The 17,784-nt window shown below is 37.4% G+C and overlaps 2 protein-coding genes across 3 annotated transcripts in view; one reads left to right on the top strand and one right to left on the bottom strand.

Moving 5' to 3' along the window:
• The window catches only part of LOC133547441 (uncharacterized), a 146,793-nt gene that overhangs the window by 115,601 nt on the left and 13,408 nt on the right, over positions 1-17,784 (top strand). The gene's annotated exons all lie outside the window — the stretch shown is intronic.
• LOC133547439 (zinc finger protein 37-like) overlaps positions 1-17,784 on the bottom strand; it is a 190,846-nt gene that overhangs the window by 167,039 nt on the left and 6,023 nt on the right. The window contains exon 3 of one of the 2 annotated variants that reach the window (XM_061893123.1): positions 14,531-16,518. The exons of the other annotated variant lie outside the window; for it this stretch is intronic. Within the exon in view, the coding sequence (XP_061749107.1) occupies positions 15,596-16,518 (923 nt within the window). The 3' untranslated portion in view covers positions 14,531-15,595. Of the gene's footprint in view, positions 1-14,530; positions 16,519-17,784 lie in introns of those variants that run through there. 2 annotated transcript variants of the gene reach the window in all.

Here is a 17,784-nt window from a genome sequence, read left to right as displayed (position 1 = left end):
CACCCTCATACCATCACACATGTGTAAGTTACCCATGCCTTGGGCACTAATACACCCCCATACCATCACACATGTGTAAGTTACCCATGCCTTGGGCACTAATACACCCCCATACCATCACACATGTGTAAGTTACCCATGCCTTGGGCACTAATACACCCCCATACCATCACACATGTGTAAGTTACCCATGCCTTGGGCACTAATACACCCCCATACCATCACACATGTGTAAGTTACCCATGCCTTGGGCACTAATACACCCCCATACCATCACACATGTGTAAGTTACCCATGCCTTGGACACTAATACACCCTCATACCATCACACATGTGTAAGTTACCCATGCCTTGGGCACTAATACACCCTCATACCATCACACATGTGTAAGTTACCCATGCCTTGGGCACTAATACACCCTCATACCATCACACATGTGTAAGTTACCCATGCCTTGGGCACTAATACACCCTCATACCATCACACATGTGTAAGTTACCCATGCCTTGGGCACTAATACACCCTCATACCATCACACATGTGTAAGTTACCCATGCCTTGGGCACTAATACACCCCCATACCATCACACATGTGTAAGTTACCCATGCCTTGGGCACTAATACACCCCCATACCATCACACATGCTAGCTTTTGAACTGTGCGCCTATAACAATCCGGATGATTATTTTCCTCTTTGTTCCGGAGGACACCATATCCACAGTTTCCAAATATAATGTAAAATGTGGACTCGTCAGACCACAGAACACTTTTCCACTTTGCATCAGTCCAACTTAGATGAGCTCGGGCTCAGCCAAGCCGGCGGTGTTCCTGTGTGTTGTTGATAAATGGCTTTTGCTCTGCATAGTAGAGTTTTAACTTGCACATACAGATGTAGCGACCAACTGTAGTTACTGACAGTGGTTTTATGAAGCGTTCCTGAGCCCATCTGGTGATATCCTTCACACACTGATGTCGGTTTTTGATGCAGTACCACCTGAGGGATCAAAGGTCTGTGATGTCATTGCTTACGTGCAGTGATTTCTCCAGATTCTCTGAACCTTTTGACGATTTTACGGACCGTAGATGGGAAAATCCCTGAATTCCTTTCAATAGCTCGTTAAGAAATGTTGTTCGACAATTTGCTTACAAATTGGCGACCCTCGCCCCATCCTTGTTAGTGAATTACTTAGCATGTCATGGAAGCTGCTTTTATAGCCAATCATGGCACCCACCTGTTCCCAATTAGCCTGCACACCCGTGGGATGTTCCAAATAAGTGTTTGATGAGCATTCCTCAACTTTATCAGTATTTATTACCACCTTTCCCAACTACTTTGTTACGTGTTGCTTGCATCAAATTCTAAAGGTAATGATTATTTGCAAAAAAAAAAAAAAATGTTTATCAGTTTGAACATCAAATATGTTGTCTTTGTAGCATATTCAACTGAATATGGCTTGAAAATAATTTGCAAATCATTGTATTCTGTTTATATTTACATCTAACACAATTTCCCAACTCATATGGAAACCGGGTTTGTAGAATTAGCTTTCATCATCTTAGAGGTGAGAAAACAGTTCAGTATGTCAATATAGCAGCATAAGCTAGTTACTTCTGTGATCAATGCGCCGCTAAAAGTAGGTCCTTAATATTAGCGCTTATAATAACAGTATCATTAATACTTGGTTAATATTCAGGTCACAAAATGTAAAATGAGTATTGTTGGCAGTTTTTGGATGTTTTTTTGGAGGACTTTGTGGGTCTAACAGAGGAGCTCCCATTGACTCCAATGTTAGCTGATTTTTTGCTCATGATTATTTAATAATTCAAATTCATAAAAGTTTGAAACAAATGTCTTACATAAGGATTGTGAATGATAGGTAACATTTTTAAAAAAGTGCAGTTTCCTTTGAATTTGTCAGATAAGTAAACAGTCCTTCAAATTAAAGATGTAAAACAATTGAGGTTGTTTATAGATATTATCCACTATGAAGTTACAGTCAAACCAAGCACACAAGGGAAAGTACATTCATATACACATGAAGTACACACACGTGTAAGAATCATGTTAACCACCAAAATATTGTCTCGTTCTCCTAAAGCCAATATCGAGTATCCTTTGGTGAGCTGACCGTATCGTCACACCCTTAGTTAAAAGCACACCATCCCCATGACATGACACTTCCATGAGATGTAGAACAGTAGTCCCACATTTTAAACATACACACACATCTGAAGAATATTAAAATTAAATATATTTGGTGGGCCAAACAAAATGACTCGACGAACCAATGTTTGGTATGGGCGATATGACCTCAAATCTATATCCTAATAACAATATGTCACAATATATAATTTGATATATGATTGAGAATAGAATAATTTCAAAATAGGTACACAAGCTCCTAATTTGGCAGCTGACATATGCAGTAACATATTGTTCGTTTCTAATAGTATTATTTTGTCAAAACAGTTATTAATAATGTACTTGTTTATTTACTGTTATATCTGGTTACTTTATTTGAGGAAATAATACTGGAAATGTAATATTTTACTGCATATTTCAGCAACTAAATTAGGAGCCTGTGTAGCCTGTTTTAAAATGGTTCTATCAGTAATTCTAAATGAAATACTGTATCGCAAAATCAATTTTAAACCATATCGGTCATCCATAGTAAAAAGTCCTGTCGTCCTGGTTTTTGTTTCTTTTCCTGTGAATAATGTTGTAAAGAGCAGCATGTTTGTGCGTCACTGAGATTTCAAGACAGTTCATACGATAACTTGTTTTTCCTAAGTGCATGTAAAAGTACTGAATGCATTGTGTGACTGAGCAGAGATGGTGTGTTTGTCTTGCAGACATCTGTGAAGAACATCTTCACCCTCAGCAACAGAAGTGGAGCTTCAGGATGCGGACGGAGGAGCCACAGCCCTCCCACATTAAGAAGGAAGAGGAATACCCACTGATACCCCATTTTAAAGAGGAAGAGGAGGACCCAGTGACCCCTTACATTAGAGAGGAAGAGGAGGAAGAGGGCATCAGTCAGCCTAAATGGTTGGAGGAGTTCCCAGTGACTGGTGTCCCTGTGAAGAGTGAAGATGATGAGGTGAAAGGTGAAAGTGAGGAGAGGGGAGGGGGGGAGCCTCCAAGCAGCAGCTCAACACAACACATGACAACAGAAGCTGATGGAGACCACTGTGGAGGATCACAAGCAGACAAGCTCTTAGCTCCACTATCAGATAGTGAGGACACAACGTCACACTCTCCTGACACTGATGATGAAGACTCTAAAGATGATGCAACATGTCACACTGACAACACTCACTTCACATCTTCTCTCTGTCACAAAACTTTTAAATACCATTGTCGTCTGAAATCACACATGAGAACACACACTGGAGAAAAACCTTTTACTTGTTCAATCTGTAGTAAAGGTTTTGTAAAAAGTAGCTATTTGAAAGTACACATGAGAACACACACTGGAGAAAGACCTTTTTTATGTTCAATCTGTGGTAAAGTTTTTATTCGAAGGTACTATTTAAAATCACACATGAGTACACACACTGGAGGAAAACATTGTTCCTGCTCAGAATGTGGTAAAAATTATACTCAAAGCCATAATTTGAAAACACACATGAGAATAGACACTGGAGAAAAACCTTTTTCATGTTCAATCTGTGGTAAAAATTTTACTCGAAGGCAAAATTTTAAAACACACATGACAATACACACTGGAGAAAAACCTTTTTCATGTTCAATTTGTGTCAAAAATTTTACTCAAAGTTAATCTTTGAAAGTACATATGAGATTACACAATGGAGAAAAAAAATGTTTCCTGCTCAGACTGTGGTAAAAGTATCGTACTAAATCAAAGTTTAAAAGTACATATGAGAACACACACTGGAGTAAAACGTTTTTCATGTTCAATCTGTGGTAAAAATTTTACTCGAAGGCAACATTTTAAAACACACATGACAATACACACTGGAGAAAAAACCTTTTTCATGTTCAATTTGTGTTAAAAATTTTACTTAAAGGCAATCTTTGAAAGTACATATGAGATTACCACTGGAGAAAATAAAATTTCCTGCTCAGAATGTGGTAAAAGTTTTGTAATAAATCAAGGTTTATAAGTACATTTGAGAACACACACTGGAGAAAAACCTTTTTCATGTTCAATCTGCGGTAAAGATTTTACTCAAAAGAAGCATTTCAAAGCACACATGACACTACACACTGGAAAAAAACCTTTTTCATGTTCAATCTTTGGTAAAAAATCTATTCGAAGGCAACATTTAAAAACACACATGAGAATACACACTGGAGAAAAACCTTGTTCCTTCTCATAATGTGGTAAAAGTTTTGTCATAAGACAAAGTTTAAAAGTAAAAATGAGAACACACGCTGGTGAAAAACCTTTCATATGTTCAGTATGTTGTAAAAGTTATATAGAAGGACGACACTTAAAATTACACATGATATAGCAGTCTGGTGAAAAACCATACTCCTGTTCAAGCTGCGATAAAAGCTTTGGTCACCTAAACACTCTTACAGTGCATATGAGAACACACGCAGGTGAGAAAGTGTGGAGTTGCAGTGTGTGTGGTGAAAGATTGTCTTCTAAGTACCAGTGTAAGAAACACAAGTGTGCTGGTGAGAACAGCAGCAGCAAATGAAACTGCAGGATTTGAAATAAACTGTCCAGACTTTCATTTTGACTTTCTAACAACATCAGCACATATAACATGTGTGACATTGTTGTTGTGTGTGTAACACAATCTTGTTAATATGATTCTAACATTTATAGATTAGAGACTTCAGATTAGTGTGTTTATTTCAGTCAAGTACATGAGTTAATATACACATTTGTGTACTTTGAAATGAACACAACAATTTGACTGAAAGGGTGAGAATAAACAGTACATACAATTATGTTACATGCAATAAACATTGTATGTGTAAATATCCATAATTTACCTCTATACTTATTCATAATAGTGTTTTATATGTTTTTTGAAAAATGACGTGTTACATATTTTATTTTCTAATTGTAGATGATTCCATAGATGAATTCCTTTTATATGATGTACATATTTGTTTTACATGTGTTCATACCTTTGCTTTTGAGTACACATAAATCCCTCTTAGTTCATATTTACTGGTTCACATCTGAAACATCTTCTGGACCACTTCTGGAAGCATATTATTATTTACTTTATACATCATTTGAACAGTTGTCTTTTATACAAGATCTTTTACTTTTAAAATGTGTGACTTTATGAATAATTTGTTGGGTCTCTAGAATCCATTCTATGACTTATCTTTATTACTCTCTTTTGTAATATGATGATTGTTTTGTGATTGTTTTATATGTATGTCCCCAGACTTTTATGCAATAAACAATGTATGCTTCAACTGAAGTTGGGTACAATAATTCTAGTTAATATTTGTACGTATTTTATTCTATTTAGTATTGCACTCCATTGTTTTATTGTTTTCTTTATATGACTTACATGTAGTGTCCAGCTTACTTCATCATCTATATTAACTCAGAAAAATGCGATTACCTTAATTCCTTTAATTTCAATATTATCCATCATAATTTGTGGTTTACATTTTTACAATCTTCAAATATGATGTATTTAGTTTTATTGAAGTTTAGTGACGGTTTATTGATGTGCAGCCATCTTTTTATGGTTAAGTTCTCTATGGATAAAATAAAATGAGAGTTAAATCAAGCGGTAATGAAGATTATTATATACATAATTACACTCAGTAGTGACAATTAAAGACACTTCCATCCTGTTCATTTGAGCAAAGAAAAAGAGTAGCGAGTAATATTCTAAACAATAGAAGAATATTAATATCAGCAGTCAATATTCCAACATTGTGAAGCTGAGCTATGGTAAAAAACATATTCAGCATTGAAGGCTTTATGAGAGTGATGTAATGATCAGAATCAGAAATACTTTATTAATCCCCACAGGGAATTTAAATTGTCAGCACTGTTATGACCATGTGTATATTAAATGTAATATTATATGAATACAATAATAAAATGGTACGTTTGGAGATGTGTAATATTTTTTGTATGAACATCCTGAATGTTTTCATGCTAGAATAGTTTTAATTAGTAGAGAGTGAAACAAATGAGGAAGTAATGATAATAATGGTTTGTTTTAAGCCTGTTTATGAATAATTAAAGATAATTAAGATACCAAAATGTAGCTTACATCCTCAGTGAGCTGAACTCCAGCAGTAAAGATGAGAGAAATAATGTGGAAAGGTCAGAAGTCAAATGTTTCTTCAGGTGATACATGGAGCCTCTGCTGCCACCCAGCGGCCGTTGGAAAGAATGCATACATTTTGTTTTGACGTCCTTAAAGCTGCTTTTTACTTTCTGTCCTGTTTGTGTCCAAGTCTGTAGTGTGGGCCATAGGACAGAAGGAGGAAATGTCGTTAATAGACTGTGGAGGGCAGCAATACACCTAAGATGTTCTACTAGTCTGCTGGAAATAGAAAAGAGGAGAAAGCAAGATGGCGTTGGATGGAGAAAGTCTAAACGTGGGCATTATTGTTCTGTATTTTTAATCAGTGCATACATGTGCACATATATGTCCTTTAATAGAGTAAACATCAAAAATAATTGTTTGTATCTGAATGCACTTTGTATTTAACACCACCATTCTTAAATATGTTGTTTGTAAGAATGTGGGTGTTGTTGAGAAGATGATGCAGGTGTTCTGTCCAATTTAGCTAACTGTAAAAATGTGTTACTTAATCTAGTTTATTAGTAAAATAAATTGTTTTCCTATATTATATTCTCCTCACTTTATCCAGACAGTCATTAGGACAAAAGACCCTGGGAGGAATTTGCCCTTTAAAAAGGGAAACCTATTCACTGTGGCAGGACAATATCTAGATGAATTGATCACATTTGTATAATCGGCTACGAGGCATTTTATTCTCATTGTACAGCACTTATCTTTGGGCTGATACTGATACTGATACTGATACTGTGTTGACCAGTTTGATGATTGAATGTCCAGTACTGTAGAAATGTGTTTGGATATGACAATCCCTTTATTCCAAGCTATCAAAATGAAATGAAAAGTAGGTTCTAGAACATTATGTATGCTGACCTTGGCTTGAATGGCACATTTTCACAGCAGTGAGACCTGACCACACACCACACCACACGCTCCAAAACTGTTTGTCCTCCATGCAATCACCCCCCAGTGTTCCCAGCTGAACACAATTAAAGGAGGCTACCATGGCAACCGCACCATAGCAACAGTCCCAACCCGGTCAACACTTCCTGGTTCTCAACAGGAAGTGGGCGGAGCAATCTGCAGAAAGGGACATTCAGCATGAACTGAAGCCAGCAATCAATCAGAGAAAACTAAATAAAAACAATATAAGCAAATAAGGAAATTTGGCTCCAACAGTCAGTTTTCGTCTTTTGGTGCAGTTGACCTTGTTCTTACATTTCTCCTTCCTCCTAGAGTTCCTGTGTTGCCCTTGTGGGCGGAGTTGTGGGACGTGCACAGCTGCTTCCAATTGACCCTGGTGCTACTTAAGCAGCACCTTGACAGCTGGATGGCACTCGGCGATTCCACTCCACGCCAGTTGATTCCATGCTTTGAGTATTTTGCTACCTTGGCCATTCCCAGTGCCATCCATCTTGGTGTTGTTTTGTAGTGTGCACGTCTTGTAACTCCAAACCAAGTTGACTTTATTTGTGTATAGAAGTAGCTTTTGTTATTTTTTCCAAAATGCACATTTAGTCTTCTCTTTTTCGCACCATCGTTTTTTGTTTCCTACTGTTTGGATTGTTTTTGTGAGTAGATTTCCGCAGTAAAAGAAGTGTGAACAGCACTCTGACAGAAGGAGTTCCTCCAAAACGCAACACCCTTTGGCGGACAAGTATGTGATTAAATGCTATACATATAAAATGAAAGAGACAAGTGGTAGAACAAATGGATGGATGTACAGTAAAGCTCTGTGGGATGATGTACATAATTAACTATTCCCAAACATTCCAAACGTTCCCATGTTTTCTGAAATTGATAATGTTTGAGGAATTCTAAAAAAGGGGGATAAATCATGAACAACTTTAAAAAACACTTGTCATGTGTAGTACTTGACTGAAAAAAGGCAATAATCTAAAATACCTCATCTATAAATCTTAGAAACTATGTGCTGATGTTTTTAGAAGGTCAAAGTTAAAGTCTGGACAGTTTATTTCAAATCCTGCAGTTTCATTTGCTGCTGCTGTTCTCACCAGCACACTTGTGTTTCTTACACTGGTACTTAGAAGACAATCTTTCACCACACACACTGCAACTCAACACTTTCTCTCCTGGGTGTCTTCTCATGTGTCTTTTCAAATGCTGACTTTGTAAAAAACTTTTACAACATACTGAACATGTAAAAGGTTTTTCTCCAGTGTGTGTTCTCACGTGTTCTTTCAAATAGTGTCGTTGCGCAAAATATTTACTGCAGATTGAACAGGAAAAAGGTTTTTCTCCAGTGTGTATTCTCATGTGCTTTTTGAAATTTTCCCTTCGAGTAAAATCTTTACCGCTGATTGAACATGAAAAAGGTTTTTCTCCAGTGTGTGTTCTCATGTGTACTTTCAAATGTGGCCTCTGAGTAAAATCTTTACCACAGATAGAACATGAAAAAGGTTTTTCTCCAGTGTGTGTTCTCATGTGTACTTTTAAATCTGGCCTCTGAGTAAAATGTTTACCGCAGTTTGAACATGAAAAAGGTTTTTCTCCAGTGTGTATTCTCATGTGTCTTTTCAGATTACGACGGTATTTAAAGGTTTTGTGACAGGTGGGACATGTGAAGTGAGTGTTGTCAGTGTGACATGTCTTATCATCTTTAGAGTCTTCATCATCAGTGTCAGGAGAGTGTGACGTTGTGTCCTCACTATCTGATAGTGGAGCTAAGAGCTTGTCTGCTTGTGATCCTCCACAGTGGTCTCCATCAGCTTCTGTTGTCATGTGTTGTGTTGAGCTGCTGCTTGGAGGCTCCCCCCCTCCCCTCTCCTCACTTTCACCTTTCACCTCATCATCTTCACTCTTCACAGGGACACCAGTCACTGGGAACTCCTCCAACCATTTAGGCTGACTGATGCCCTCTTCCTCCTCTTCCTCTTTAATGTGCGGCGCCTCTTGGTCCTCCTCTTCCACTTTAAAGTAAGGGGTCAGTAGGTCCTCCTCTTCCTCTTTAAAATGGGTTATTAGTGGCTTCTCCTCTTCCTTTTTAAAATTGGGGGTCAATGAGTCCTCCTCTTCCTCTTTGATGTGAGTGGTCAGCGGGTCATCCTCTTCCGCTTTAAAATGGGGGATCAGTGGGTGTTTCTTTTCCTTTTTAATGTGGGAGGGCTGTGGCTCCATCCTGAAGCTCCACTTCTGTTGCTCAGGGAGAAGATGTTCTTCACAGACGTCTGCAGGCCACAAGAAGACAAACACGTTTTAGAAACATCCATCTGTGCTCAGTCACACAATGCATTCAGAACTTTTACATGCACTTAGGAAAAACAAGTTATCGTATGAACTGTCTTGAAATGTCAGTGACGCACAAACACGCTGCTCTTTACAACATTATTCACAGGAAGGAAAAACAAACCAGCACAACAGGACTTTCTACAATGGATAGACGGTTGATGGTTTAAAATTGATTCTGTCATATATTATTTCTTATAGAATTATTAATAGAACCGTTTTAAAACAGGCTACACAGGCTCCTAATTTAGTTGATGAAATATGCAGTAAAATATTTCATCATTTCCAGTATTATTTTCTCAAATAAAGCAACCAGATATTAACAGTAAATAAACAAGTGCATTAATAATAATCGTTTCGCCAAATTAATACAATTAGAAAAGGACATTCCGATCACACCCATGTATTGTTCCATGAAAGGTAATAATGGCTGATCGTTTTCAGTCAATATTTTTATCCGATAGTGGAAAGGATGAAAATAAGCTGGATGAAAATAATCTGCATATCACCAAACCTATGCAAGCGTCAATATATACCTTGATGTTGCAGAAAAAAGACCATGTATTTTTTTAACCGATTTCCCAACTCTAAATGGGTGAATTTTGGCAAATTAAACGCCTCTCTGTTTATCGGTCTTTTAGCGATGACGTCAGAATGTGACGTCATCGAGGTAACACACCCACCATATTCATTTTCACATTACAAACACCGTGTCTCAGCTCTGTTATTTTTTCGACTATTTTTTGGAACCTTGGAGACATCATGCCTCGTGGGTGTGTTGTCGGAGGGTGTAACAACACTAACAGGGAGGGATTCAAGTTGCACCACTGGCAAGAAATCTGCCGCCAGACCCCCATTGAATGTACCAGAGTGTCTCCACATTTGACCGGCGATGCTAAGACAGACATGGCACAGAGATGTATGGATAACGTGCAGATGCATTTGCAACCATTATGTCAATGAAATCACAAAGGTGCGTTTTGTTGATGTTGTTGACTTATGTGCTAATCAGACATATTTGGTCACGGCATGACTGCCGGCTAATCGATGCTAACATGCTACGCTAATCGATGCTAACATGCTATTTACACTAGCTGTATCTACATTTGAAACTAGATACCCACATTTAATGCGAAACAAACACTTACCAATCGACGGATTTAAGTTGCTCCAGTGTCACAACATGCGAAAGTCCTGATCGTTTGGTCCGCACATTTTACCGGCGATGCTAATAAGGCAGCCATGCTATGGGCCACTTCATTAGGTACAACCACGCTATGGCCTAATAGCATCAATAGCTATTCGCTCAATAGCTTCAATTTCTTCTTCAATTTCTTTTTCGCTATCTGCCTCCATACTCGGACCATCTGTTTCAATACACGCGTAATCTGTTGAATCGCTTAAGCCGCTGAAATCCGAGTCTGAATCCGAGCTAATGTCGCTATATCTTGCCGTGGTAACCGTCATGTTGTTTGTATTGGCAGCCCTGTATGACGTCACAGGGAAATGGACCGTTGCATCGCAAATAGCGAAAATCAAGAACTTTAAAGCTTTTTCTAGGGATTTTTTGAAAAAGACTTCAAAAAATACAACAAACCACTGGGAACTGATTTTTTATTGTTTTTAACCCTTTTGAAATTGTGATAATGTTCCCCTTTAAAGCTGCTTTTTACTTTCTGTCCTGTTTGTGTCCAAGTCTGTAGTGTGGGCCATAGGACAGAAGGAGGACATTTCGTTAATAGACTGTGGAGGGCAGCAATACACCTAAGAAGTTCTACTAGTCTGCTGGAAATAGAAAGAAGACATACGTAATAAACTGTACAGAACAGGCAAGAAATAGGAGTGAGAAGATCAAAATAATCGTCAAAGCAGTAGCAAAGTTTTTAAATGTAAAATAACTATCTTGGGAACAGGTGCAAGGTGAACTACAGAGAGGAGACAAAACGGAGTCATGTGACCACAATCCAACGCCATGTTGATTGTTCAGTGGAATGCCAGAAGTCTCATAGCAAACGGACAGGAATTAAAGGGATATGTTAGAGCCAAATTTCCTTATTTGTTTGTATTGTTTTTATTTTGTTTTCACTGATTGATTGCTGGCTTCAGTTCATGCTGAATTTCCCTTTCTGCAGATTGCTCCGCCCACTTCCTGTTGAGAACCAGGAAGTGTTGACAGGGATGGGACTGTTGCTATGGTGCGGTTGCCATGGTAGCCTCCTTTAATTGTGTTCAGCTGGGAACACTGGGGGGTGATTGCATGGAGGACAAACAGTTTTGGAGCGTGTGGTGTGGTGTGTGGTCAGGTCTCACTGCTGTGACAATGTGCCATTCAAGCCAAGGTCAGCATACATAATGTTCTAGAACCTACTTTTCATTTCATTTTGATAGCTTGGAATAAAGGGATTGTCATATCCAAACACATTTCTACAGTACTGGACATTCAATCATCAAACTGGTCAACACAGTATCAGTATCAGTATCAGTATCAGCCCAAAGATAAGTGCTGTACAATGAGAATAAAATGCCTCGTAGCCGATTACACAAATGTGATCAATTCATCTTGATGCTGTCCTGCCACAGTGAATAGGTTTCCCTTTTTAAAAGGGCAAATTCCTCCCAGGGTCTTTTGTCCTAATGAGTGTCTGGATGAAGTGAGGAGAATATAATTCAGAAAAACAATTTATTTTAGAAATAAACTAGAATAAGTAACCCATTTTTACATTTCTCAACAACACCACATTCTTACATAAAACATATTTAAGAATGGTGGTAACAAATAAATACAAAGTTAGTAAAAATGTGAGTGTAAGAAGTAAACAAACGTTCTGTGTAACACAACTAACACTCCTTCCCCTCTTTTGTTGGACAAAGTTCCTCCTCGTTCTTTCGCACATTTTCACACAATCACAACACTTTACACTCACACTTGATCTTAACTAAGTGATGTGTTTTGATCACTAATGTTTTGTTCTTAATCCGCGTTGACAGAAAGTAAAAAGCAGCTTCAAGGACGTCAAAACAAAACGTATGCATTCTTTCCAACGGCCGCTGAAGAAACATTTGACTTCTGACCTTTCCACATTAATCTAATTTTTACTGCTGGAGTTCAGCTCACTGAGGATGTAAGCTCCATTTTTTTTTAATTTTAATTATCTTTAACTATTCATAAACAGGCTTAAAACAAACCATTATTATCGTCATTACTGCCTCATTTTTTTTCCACTCTTAAAACTATTCTAGCATGAAAACATTCAGGATGTTCTTCAAAACAATATTACACATCCCCAAACGTAGCATTTTATTATTGTATTAATATAATGTGACGGGCTTCCTGCCGTCCTGGTGTGAGTTGCAGTGCCATCCAACACATGACGCATCATAACAGGTTTGACTCTGATTTATTGCTTCAATCATCATGTCATTCTCTTGCCTTCTTGTCGCCGCACCTTGCAGTGCGCGGGCGTTTCCTGCTTCTGTTCGCGGTGTCCGGGGTTTGCGTCCGTGGCGGGGACTCATCGTCTCTCAGGTCTGATCGTTCGTTGCTCGTGGTCGGTCTCGTCAGCGGGTTCCTTCTCCTACTTCCCCCTGAATGTTCCTCCTTCCCCCTTTTTATGCTGCAGGAGCAGATGATGTGATTGAGCGCAGCTGTGTGGTGTACGCACCTTGTGCTGATTGCTGTTGTCCTGCCGCCCTGCGTGCATCACGCCTCTCCCCTCTGCTGCATGCCCCGCCTCCTGGCCTCCATCTTTGTCAGGACAATCATGTTTCTCAGCCCGCTGTCGGCCCGTCGGCTGCGTCTCTCCACACATACATTATTACACTTAATAATCACATGTTTATAACAGTGCTGGCATTTTTTATTTCCCATCCATCATCTTCCACTTATCCGAGGTCGGGTCGCGGGGGCAGCAGCCTAAGCAGACTTCCCTCTCTCCAGCCACTTCGTCTAACTCTTCCCGGGGAATCCCCAGGCGTTCCCAGGCCAGCCGGGAGACATAGTCTTCCCAACGTGTCCTGGGTCTTCCCTGTGGCCTCCTACCAGCTGGACGTGCCCTAAACACCTCCCTAGGGAGGCGTTCGGGTGGCATCTTCACCAGATGCCCGAACCACCTCATCTGGCTCCTCTCCATGTGGAGGAGCAGCGGCTTTACTTTGAGTTCCTCCCGGATGGCAGAGCTTCTCACCCTATCTCTAAGGGAGAGACCCGCCAGCCGGTGGAGGAAACTCATTTGTACCCGTGATCTTGTCCTTTCGGTCATGACCCAAAGCTCATGACCATAGGTGAGGATGGGAACGTAGATCGACCGGTAAATTGAGAGCTTTGCCTTCCGGCTCAGCTCCTTCTTCACCACAACGGATCGATACAACGTCCGCATTACTGAAGACGCCGCACCGATCCGCCTGTCGATCTCACCATCCACTCTTCCCCCACTCTTTTTTTTATTTCCCCTCGGGGATTAATAAAGTATTTCTGATTCTGAAAATTACATCACTCTCATAAAGCCTTTAAAAATAAATATGTTTTTTACCATAGGTCAGCGTCACAATGTTGGAATATTGACTGCTGATATTAATATTCTTCTATTTTTGGAATATTACACTTTACTCTTTTTTTTGCTTAAATCAACAGGATGAAAGTGTCTTTAATTGTCACTACTGAGTGTAACTATACATTCTTCGCCTTCATTACTGCTTGATTTATCTCTCATCTCATTTTATCCAGTGAGAACTTTATCAAAAAATGTTGTCTGCACATCAATAAACTGTCACTAAACTTCAATAAAACTAAATATATCATATTTGGAGATTGTAAAAATGTAAAACACAAATTATTATGGATAATATTGAAATAAAAAATAATAAAGGTAGTCACATTTTTAGGAGTTAACATAGATGATGAAGTAAACTGGACACTACATGTAAATCATACAAAAAAAAGTAAAAAAAACAATTGAGTGCAGTACTGAATAGAATAAAATACATACTTACAAATATTAACTAGAATTATTGTAGCCAACTTCAGTTGAAACATACATTGTTTATTACATAAAAGTCTGGGGACATACATATAAAACAATCACACAACAATCATCATATTACACAAAAAGTAATAAAGACAACTAATAGAATGGATTATAGAGACCCAACAAATGATTCATAAAGTCACACATTTTAAAAGTAAATGATCTTGTATAAAAGACAACTGTTCAAATGATGTATAAAGTAAATAATAATATGCTTCCAGAAGTGGTCCAGAAGATGTTTCAGATGTGAACCAGTAAATATGAACTAAGAGGGATTTATGTGTACTCAAAAGCAAAGGTATGAACACATGTAAAACAAATATGTACATCGTATAAAAGGAATTCATCTATGGAATTATCTACAATTAGAAAATAAAATATGTAACACGTAATTTTTCAAAAAACATATAAAACACTATTATGAATAAGTATAGAGGTAAATTATGGATATTTACACATACAATGTTTATTGTATGTAACATAATTGTATGTACTGTTTATTCTCACCCTTTCAGTCAAATTGTTGTTTATTTTAAAATACACAAATGTGTATATTAACTCATGTACTTGACTGAAATAAAAGCACTAAACTGAAGTGTCTAATCTATAAATGTAGAATCATGTTAACAAGATTGTGTTAGACAAACAACAATGTCACACATGTTATATGTGCTGATGTTGTTAGAAAGTCAAAATGAAAGTCTGGACAGTTTATTTCAAATCCTGCAGTTTCATTTGCTGCTGCTGTTCTCACCAGCACACTTGTGTTTCTTACACTGGTACTTAGAAGACAATCTTTCACCACACACACTGCAACTCAGCACTTTCTCACCTGCGTGTGTTCTCATATGCACTGTAAGAGTGTTTAGGTGACCAAAGCTTTTGTTGCAGATTGAACAGTAGTCTGGTTTTTCACCTGATTGCATTCTCATGTATACTTTTAATTGCCGTCTTTCTATTCAGACTTTTACCACATACTGAACATATAAAAGGGCTTTCACCAATATGTGTTCTCATATTTACTTTTAAACTTTGTATTATGACAAAACTTTTACCACATTATGAGCAGGAAAAAGGTTTTTCTCCAGTGTGTATTCTCATGTGTTTTTTTAAATGGTCCCTTTGAGTAAAAACATTACCACAGATTGAACATGAAAAAGGTTTTTCACCAGTGTGTGTTCTCATATGTACTTTTAAACTTTGATTTATTCCAAAACTTTTACCACATTCTGAGCAAGAAAAAGGTTTTTCTCCAGTGTGTATTCTTATGTGTATTTTCAAATAGTTCCTATGAGTAAAATCTTTACCGCAGATTGAACAGGAAAAAGGTTTTTTTCCAGTGTGTATTCTCATGTGTGTTTTCAAATGGTGCGTTTGAGTAACATCTTTACCGCAGATTGAACATAAAAAAGGTTTTTCTCCAGTGTGTGTTCTCATATGTACTTTCAGCATGTGTTTTAGTCTAAAATCTCTCCCACATTCTGAGCAGGAAAAAGTTTTCTCTCCGGTGTGTGTACTCATGTGCCTTTTCAAACTACAATGGTATTTAAAGGTTTTGTGACAGGTAGAACATGTGAAGTGAGTGTTGTCAGTGTGACATGTCTTATCATCTTTAGAGTCTTCATCATCAGTGTCAGGAGAGTGTGACGTTGTGTCCTCACTATCTGATAGTGGAGCTAAGAGCTTGTCTGCTTGTGATCCTCCACAGTGGTCTCCATCAGCTTCTGCTAAACTGCTGCTTGGAGGCTCTGCCTCTCTCTTCTCCACACACTCACCTTTGACCTCATCATCTTGACTCTTCACACTGACGAGGTGTCTCTTCTCTTCCTTTATGAAGTGGGGGGACAGCCGCTGTTTTTCCTCCACTTTAAAGTAGGGGGGCTGTGGCTCCTCTTCTTTCACGTGGAGGTACTGTGACTTCTTCTGCTCCATACTGGAGGACCCCTCCTGCTGCTCAGGTGGACGATATTTTTCACAGACGTCTGCAGGACACAAGAAGACAAACACATGCTGGGATGGAAATAGATAAGATTTCACCAATTCAGATTTAATTTTCGATTCTGCTTTACGATTGGGTTATTTGTGGACTCACTTTTGCTTTCACATTCAGTAAAAAGGAGAAGAAACAGGTTGATTAGTATCAACTTTGACTAGTTGAGAAGTAACATGAGCCTACAAAGCCAACAGTGAGGTCTTAAAAGGCACAGATTTTAGGGGTCCTCCATGGGGTGCCAGAGGGCCCTAAGGACAATATTCTACTATGAAAATATCTATAAAATAAAAATATTTTTGGCAAGAAATTAACAAAATACTACACGTTATTTTGTGGCAATTACAAAAGAATATCCAGTATAATTCTCAGGGCATTCAATCAATCACAACAGGACTGTTAAAATGAACATATTATACATAAATATACAGTATATAAAAAAATAAAAAAGGTATATATATGTATATATATATATATATATATATATATATATATATATATATATATATATATATATATATATATATATATATATATATATATATATTAGGGCTGAGAATATTTGAGTGTCCCACGATTCGATTCAATATCGATTCTTAGGGTCGCGCTTCGATTATTAATCGATTTTTTCGATTCAACGTGATTCTCGATTCAAAAACGTTTTTTTTCTGATTCAAAATGATTCTGTATTCATTCAATACATAGAATTTCAGCTGAAATTATAACTAATAATGATACTGATGTTGATAATATTCATTTTTGTTTCACTACTTTTGGTTTGTTCTGTGTTGTGTTTGTGTCTCCTCTCAATTAATCTGTTTATTGCAGTTCTGAGTGTTGCTGGGTCAGGTTTGGTTTTGGAATTGGATTGCATTGTTATGGTATTGCTGTGTATTGTTTTGTTGGATTGATAAAAAGAAACAGAACATTTATTTTTTAAAAATGAGAATCGATTTTGAATCGCACAACATGAGCATCACAATTCAAATTCGAATTGATTTTTCCCACACCCCTAATATATATACATACATACATACATACATACATACATATATATATATATATATATATATATATATATATATATATAAATATATATATATATGTGTATATATATATATGTGTGTATATATTAGTATGTATATATGTGTAAATATACATATATTTACACATACACACATTATATATATATATATATATATATATATATATATATATATATATATATATATATATACATATATATATATATATATAC

Source organism: Nerophis ophidion, unplaced genomic scaffold, assembly GCF_033978795.1.
Source record: "Nerophis ophidion isolate RoL-2023_Sa unplaced genomic scaffold, RoL_Noph_v1.0 HiC_scaffold_106, whole genome shotgun sequence".
Lineage (NCBI taxonomy): Eukaryota > Metazoa > Chordata > Actinopteri > Syngnathiformes > Syngnathidae > Nerophis > Nerophis ophidion.
This window is presented reverse-complemented; position numbering and strand designations above follow the sequence as displayed.